Raw genomic sequence first — 7,938 nt, 5'->3', positions numbered from 1 at the left:
ATATGGGTCCACATTTAACACTGGTCCAGTATCTATATGGGTCCACATTTAACACTGGTCCAGTATCTATATGGGTCCACATTTAACACTGGTCCAGTATCTATATGGGTCCACATTTAACACTGGTCCAGTATCTATATAGGTCCACATTTAACACTGGTCCAGTATCTATATGGGTCCACATTTAACACTGGTCCAGTATCTATATGGGTCCACATTTAACACTGGTCCAGTATCTATATGGGTCCACATTTAACACTGGTCCAGTATCTATATGGGTCCACATTTAACACTGGTCCAGTATCTATATGGGTCCACATTTAACACTGGTCCAGTATCTATATGGGTCCACATTTAACACTGGTCCAGTATGTATATGGGTCCACATTTAACACTGGTCCAGTATCTATATGGGTCCACATTTAACACTGGTCCAGTATCTATATGGGTCCACATTTAACACTGGTCCAGTATCTATATGGGTCCACATTTAACACTGGTCCAGTATGTATATGGGTCCACATTTAACACTGGTCCAGTATCTATATGGGTCCACATTTAACACTGGTCCAGTATCTATATGGGTCCACATTTAACACTGGTCCAGTATCTATATGGGTCCACATTTAACACTGGTCCAGTATCTATATGGGTCCACATTTAACACTTGTCCAGTATCTATATGGGTCCACATTTAACACTGGTCCAGTATCTATATGGGTCCACATTTAACAGTGGTCCAGTATCTATATGGGTCCACATTTAACACTGGTCCAGTATCTATATGGGTCCACATTTAACAGTGGTCCAGTATCTATATGGGTCCACATTTAACACTGGTCCAGTATCTATATGGGTCCACATTTAACACTGGTCCAGTATCTACATGGGTCCACATTTAACACTGGTCCAGTATCTATATGGGTCCACATTTAACACTGGTCCAGTATCTATATGGGTCCACATTTAACACTGGTCCAGTATCTATATGGGTCCACATTTAACACTGGTCCAGTATCTATATGGGTCCACATTTAACACTGGTCCAGTATCTATATGGGTCCACATTTAACACTGGTCCAGTATCTATATGGGTCCACATTTAACACTGGTCCAGTATCTATATGGGTCCACATTTAACACTGGTCCAGTATCTATATGGGTCCACATTTAACTCTGGTCCAGTATCTATATGGGTCCACATTTAACACTGGTCCAGTATCTACATGGGTCCACATTTAACACTGGTCCAGTATCTATATGGGTCCACATTTAACACTGGTCCAGTATCTATATGGGTCCACATTTAACACTGGTCCAGTATCTATATGGGTCCACATTTAACACTGGTCCAGTATCTATATAGGTCCACATTTAACACTGGTCCAGTATCTATATGGGTCCACATTTAACACTGGTCCAGTATCTATATGGGTCCACATTTAACACTGGTCCAGTATCTATATGGGTCCACATTTAACACTTGTCCAGTATCTATATGGGTCCACATTTAAAACTGGTCCAGTATCTACATGAGTCCACATTTAAAACTGGTCCAGTATCTATATGGGTCCACATTTAACACTGGTCCAGTATCTATATGGGTCCACATTTAACACTGGTCCAGTATCTATATGGGTCCACATTTAACACTGGTCCAGTATCTAAATGGGTCCACACTTTTCTTTGTTAAAGGTCCTGAACAGTCATTCTGAAAAGTACTTTTCTCTCATGGCTGATTAAAATTTCAATCATATGTATTTATAAAGCCCTACTTACATCTGAACTGTACAGCTGATGTCACAAAGTGCTGTACAGAAACCCAGCCTAAAACCCCAGACCGCAAGCAATGCAGGTGTAGAAGCACGGTGGCTAGGACATTCCCTAGAATGTCCAGAACCTAGGAAGAAACCTAGAGAGGAACCAGGCCATGAGGGGTGGCCAGTCCTCTTCTAGCTGTGCCAGGTAGAGATTATAACAGAACATGGCCAAATGTTCAAATGTTCATAGATGACCAGCAGGGTCAGATCATAATAATCACAGTGGTTGTCGAGGGTGCAACAGGTCAGCACCTCAGGAGTAAATGTCAGTTGGCTTTTCATAGCCGATCATTCAGAGTATCTCTACCGCACCTGCTCTCTCTAGAGAGTTGAAAACAGCAGATCTGGGACAAGATAGCACAGCTACCCACACGCTTAGAGGGATATTTTCAACCACCAACTTATTATCCTGAGACAAGGCCTAGTACAGCCCACGAAGATCTCACCCATGGCACGAACCCGAGGGGGGGGCAACCCGGACAGAAAGATTATTTCAGTGACTCAACCCACTCAAGTGACACACCCCTCCTTGGGGCAGCATGGAAGAGCACCAGTAAGCAGAATCCCAGTGGAGAGAGGGGAACCGGCCAGACAGAGACAGCAAGGGCGATTCGTTGCTCCAGTGCCTTTCCGTTCACCTTCACACATCTGGGCCAGACTACACTCAATCATAGGACATACTAAATAAAAGTTAAATAAATAAAACAATTATTGGCCAACGTGCAATCATTGGAAAACGAACGGGACATTCAAAACTGTAATATCTTATGTTCTACCGAGACGTGGCTGAACGACAACACGGATAATATAGTGCTGGCTGTCTTCTCTGTGCATTGGTAGGATAGAGAAGCTACGTATGGTAGACGAGGGTATGTGTCTTTTTGTCAATAACTGCTGGTGCGCGATGTATAATATTATAGATGTCTCAAGGCATTGTAGAATATGAGGTAGAATACCTCATGATAAGCTGTTGACCACACTATCTACCAAGAGAGTTCTCATCTATTTTATTCATAGCTGTCTATTTACCACCACAAGCCGATGCTGGCACTAAGATCGCACTTAACGAGCTGTATAATGCCATAAGCAAACAAGAAAATGCTCATCCAAAAGTGTCTCTCCTAGTGGCCAGGGACTTTAACGATGGCAAACTTAGAAATAACTCTAGACCACCTTTACTCCACACACAGAGACACATTTCTGGGCTCCCGAGTGGCGCAGCTGTCTAAGGCACTGCATCTTAGTGCTAGAGGCCTCACTACAGACACCCTGGTTTGATTCCAGGCTGTATCCCAACCTGCCGTGATTGGGAGTCCCATAGGGCGGTGCACAATTGGCCCAGCGTTGTCTGGGTTTGGCCGGTGTATGCCGTCATTGTAAATAAGAATTTGTTCTTAACTGTATTGCCTATTTAAATAAATACAAAGTTCTCCCTCACCCTCCATTTGGCAAATCTGACCATAATTCCACCTTCATGATTACTGGTTACAAGCAAAAAATAAAGCAGGAAGTACCAGTGACTCGCTCAATGCGGAAGGGGTCAGATGACAAGGACGCTACGCTATAAGACTGTTGTGCTAGCACAGATTGGAATAGGTTCCGGAATTCATCCAATGGCATTGAGGAGTATACCACCTCAGTCACCGTCTTCCTCAAAAAGTGCATTGACAACGTCGTCCCCACAGTGACGGCATGTACATTTCCCAACCAGAAGCCATGGACTACTGCCAACATCCGCACCGAGCTAAAGGCTAGAATTGCCGCGTTCATGAAGCTGGACACTATTCTGGACGCTTATAAGAAATCCCACTATGCCCTCAAACGAATCATCAAACAGGCAAAGCAACAATACAGGAGTTAGAGTGAATCTTACTACACTGGCTCTGACACTCGTCAGATGTGGCAGGGCTTGAAAAATACTACGGACTACAAAGGGAAACCCAGACGCGAGCTGCACAGTGACGCAAGCCTACCAGACAAGCTAAATGCCTTTTATGCTCGCTTCGAGGCAAGCAACACTGAAGCATGCATGAGAGCACCAGCTGTTCCGGACGACTGCGTGATCACGCTCACTGTATCCGATGTGAGCAAGGTCTTTGAACAGGTCAACATTCACAAAGCCACGGGGCCAGACGGATTACCAGGATGTGTACTCAAAGCATGTGTGGACCAACTGGCTAGTGTTATCACTGACATTTTAAACCTCTCCCTGACCTAGTCTGTAATACCTACATGTTTCAAACAGACCCCCGTAGTCCCACGAAAGCGAAGGTAACCTGCCTAAATGATTACTGCCCTGGAGCACTCACGTTGGTAACCAAGTGCTTTGAAAGGTTGGTCATGGCTCAAATTAACATCATCATGCCGTAAACCCTAGACACACTCGAATTTGCATACTGTCCCAATAGATCCACAGATGATGCAATCTCAATCGCACTCCACACTGCCTTTTCCCACCTGAACAAAAGGAACACCTATGTGAGAATGCTGTTAATTGACTACAGCTCAGCATTCAACACCATAGTGCCTACAAAGCTCATCACTAAGCTAAGTACCCTGGGACAAAACACCTCCCTCTGCAACTGAATCCTGGACTTCCACCCCCAAGTGGTAAGGGTAGGCAACAACACATCTGCCACGCTGATCCTCAACACGGGGGCCCCTCAGGGGTCTGTTTTTAGTCCCCTCTTATACTCCCTGTTCACCCACGACTGCATTGCCAAGCACGACTCCAACACCATCATTAAGTTTGCTGACGATACAACAGTGGTAGGCCTGATCACCGACAATGATGAGACAGCCTATAGGGAGGAGTTCAGAGACCTGGCAGTGTGGTGCCAAGTCAACAACCTCTCCCTCAATGTGAGCAAGACAAAGGGGCTGATCGAGGACTATAGGAAAAGGAGGGCTGAACAGGCCCCCATTAACATTGATGGGGCTGAAGTAGAGCGGGTTGAGTTTCAAGTTACTTGGTGTCCACATCACCAACTAACTATTATGGTCTAAACACACCTAGACAGTTGTGAAGAGGGTACGACAACACCTTTTCCCTCTCAGGAGACTGAAAAGATTTGGCATTGGTCCCTAGATCCTCATAAGGTTCTACAGCTGCATCATCGAGAGCATCCTGACCGGTTGCATCACTGCCTGGTATGGCAACTGCTCGGCATCTGACCGTACTAATGCATACTTTCACAAACTGTCTCTATCCCTCTCTCTTGTTGTTGTGTTGTGTACATTCCTTTCTCACGCGGTCCATGCGGTTTGTGTGTATCTAACCTAACGTAGCAGGCGTAAAAGTATATCCATCTCTGTCCGAGACGGAAAAAAGTGAGACTGACTAACAAAATCAGAGGGGACCCCCCCCAGCTGGTAATTCGACCATTATAATGACTTTAGATAGCTGGCCGCTAAACTAACTAAGCAGAATGTTAGCTGACACGTTAGCTGACATGGACTAATTCACTATCAGTGACTGACATAACAAGAGGAAAACAGCTGATGCACAATCAAATTCTGAAAATGCACCTTGTGTATTCTACTATTCTAATCTTCCTCCTGACAGTTAATACTGACTGGTGGGAAAGTGTCTCACTGCATCTATTCAACCTCGACTGAAAATGCTCTATTCAATCTGTATCACTGAAGTGTTACAGATAGTGAGCTTGAAATTGAAAGGATATTCCCTATTGAGCCGGCAACGCTCATTTTTACATTTCAATCATGCTGTAAGGCAAAATGGATTGAACCGTGCCCTGAATGTCAGTCTCATACATCTGTAGGCTGCAATACTTGGCTGTGGTCCTGGCCAAAATAGCTTCAATCAAAGAACCAGTTTTTTCAGCTCCTTTGTGTCCTGTTTTCCTCTGTGTCCTGTTCTACTCTGTGTTCTGTTCCTCTATGTCCTGTTCTCCTCTGTGTCCTGTTCTACTCTGTGTTCTGTTCTCCTTTGTGTCCTGTTCTACTCTGTGTCCTGTTCTACTCTGTGTTCTGTTCTACTCTGTGTCCTGTTCCACACTGTGTCCTGTTCTACTCTGTGTTCTGTTCTCCTCTGTGTCCTGTTCTCCTCTGTGTATTGTTCTCCCCTGTGTCCTGTTCTCCTCTGTGTATTGTTCTCCTCTGTGTCCTGTTCTACTCTGTGTTCTGTTCTCCTTTGTGTCCTGTTCTACTCTGTGTTCTGTTCTACTCTGTGTTCTGTTCTACTCTGTGTCCTGTTCTACACTGTGTCCTGTTCTACTCTGTGTCCTGTTCTACTCTGTGTTCTGTTCCTCTATGTCCTGTTCTCCCCTGTGTCCTGTTCTCCTCTGTGTATTGTTCTCCTCTGTGTCCTGTTCTCCTCTGTGTATTGTTCTCCTCTTTGTATCGTTCTCTCACACTCTCTACATATTTAATTTGGTTCCAACAAAGAGAGCAGGAGCAGAGTCCATCACAAAGCTCTCTGAACACAGCCCTATGTCTCCTCGCAGACACCACACACAGCCTTGACTGTTTCAACGCTGGGCCACAGTAAAGAGTCGGAGCTGAGCCTGTGCCCTAAGGTGAAATGAGGCAACAGACACAGAGAGAAAGGCCTCAATTGTCTCTCCAAGGACAGGAAAAGGTTGAGAGAACTTTCATCAAACACATGACAATACAAAGCGTGCTGCTCTCCCCACTACTATCATACTGTACTAGTAGAGGAATGGTGCATGTCCCCATGGTTCTGAAACATCCATGACCTGATAGTTCAAAGCCACTAGTGGACCTTTGGACCCACCCCATCTCTCTCTCCTCTCTCTCTCTCTCTGAGCCACGGACAAAGGCTTTGTTCATCCCCCACCATCTTTGTTGGTGATAAAGGAAGAATCTGGAGCATTGTTCCTTGGAGATGTGTTGTACGTCAGGCATTGTAGCAGCTCTCGTGAGAGAAGCATGGCTACAGACTTTGGACCCTCATTAGGCCTTATGAAGGGACACAAGGCATCATTGATTATTTAACAGTAATCTCCTCTGACGTGGTCTCGCTGTGATGAGCCAAGTTCTACCTTTGGTGTGGCATGATACTCGTGTTTTCGCTTAGTTTTCTCTGGTCACATTTAGCACAGCAGTGAAGCCTAGTTCCAATCGGGTCCCTTTCTGAATGGATACCTGTCTTAACAGTGACAAAAAATACAACATTCCATTATAAGATATTCTTCCCTTTATTACAGTATATGCATGCCATACATTATAATAGTAATTTAATAGAGATTGTGGTTTACAACACATTTACAGTATGTTTCTTTGTAGCAAATACAATGTTTTAGATCCAAGGCAAGAAATACAGATACAATATTATAGATTTCAAAGCACTTTGTTTCCAAGGAAACCTACTTTAGAAGTCACCTTCCGCTCACAACAGCACACTAAAATCTGTAACCTATATTATTACCTCCCCTGAACAAGAGAGTGAAATGAGATAATGTAATCAAATACCCTGAATATACTGTATGTCCACCAACAACTCATTAAACACATTCTTATCTGTAAGTAACAGAACACAATAGTAGTTTCTAATATTTGAACAACCCATTAAATTGGCAGCTGACACAAAATACTGATTATTTTTATTTCATGCATGGTGGTCCCATGTACACTATGAATGTTATTATGAGATGAATTATAACCAATAAGTACGATTTCATGAATGCTGCCAACATGTACATGTCCCTGAGTTTCGGTGTTTTATACTCCGAGAATGTCAATTCTGTAATTATTAACAGCAATTCCGTTTATGCTCAGATTTTTGGGTATACATTTAATGTATGCTTTGGGATATAGGGACTGATTTCTGCAACCCCTCCTTTGTCTTGTGTCCTTTTTAGTCTCAAGCTGGAGTGAGTGGTCACTGAGACTCCTCCAGTGCCTGTGCACTCAACCCCTCCGCTCTGGATCGTCCTATAAAGCTCTCTTCTCATACAAAGCTTTCTTCCATGTTGGAGCACAGCAGGAAAGAGTCCACCAGTCTGGGCTTGATCAGCTGCTGGTGGTCGGTGGCCTCGATGCTGTCTGGACACCCTGCTGCCAGCCTCCTCAGGGCAGCCTGCAGAGCGCAGGGAGAGGGGTGGATCAGTGAAGACATTCAACACCTATTTAATCG

At 44.3% G+C, this 7,938-nt stretch overlaps 1 protein-coding gene across 2 annotated transcripts in view; it reads right to left on the bottom strand.

Annotated features, from left to right (window-relative positions):
* Window positions 1–6,984: 6,984 nt before the first annotated feature.
* LOC112258953 (protein inscuteable homolog) overlaps window positions 6,985–7,938 on the bottom strand; it is an 81,408-nt gene continuing 80,454 nt past the window's right edge. For both annotated transcript variants that reach the window (XM_042329476.1, XM_042329519.1), the window contains exon 13: window positions 6,985–7,881. In XM_042329476.1, coding sequence (XP_042185410.1) covers window positions 7,753–7,881 — 129 coding nt within the window. In that variant the 3' untranslated portion in view covers window positions 6,985–7,752. The remainder of the gene's footprint in view (window positions 7,882–7,938) is intronic.

This window comes from Oncorhynchus tshawytscha, linkage group LG01, assembly GCF_018296145.1.
Source record: "Oncorhynchus tshawytscha isolate Ot180627B linkage group LG01, Otsh_v2.0, whole genome shotgun sequence".
Classification (NCBI taxonomy): Eukaryota; Metazoa; Chordata; class Actinopteri; order Salmoniformes; family Salmonidae; genus Oncorhynchus; species Oncorhynchus tshawytscha.
Note: the sequence above shows the minus strand (reverse complement) of the source record. Positions and strands in the feature narration are given on the sequence as shown.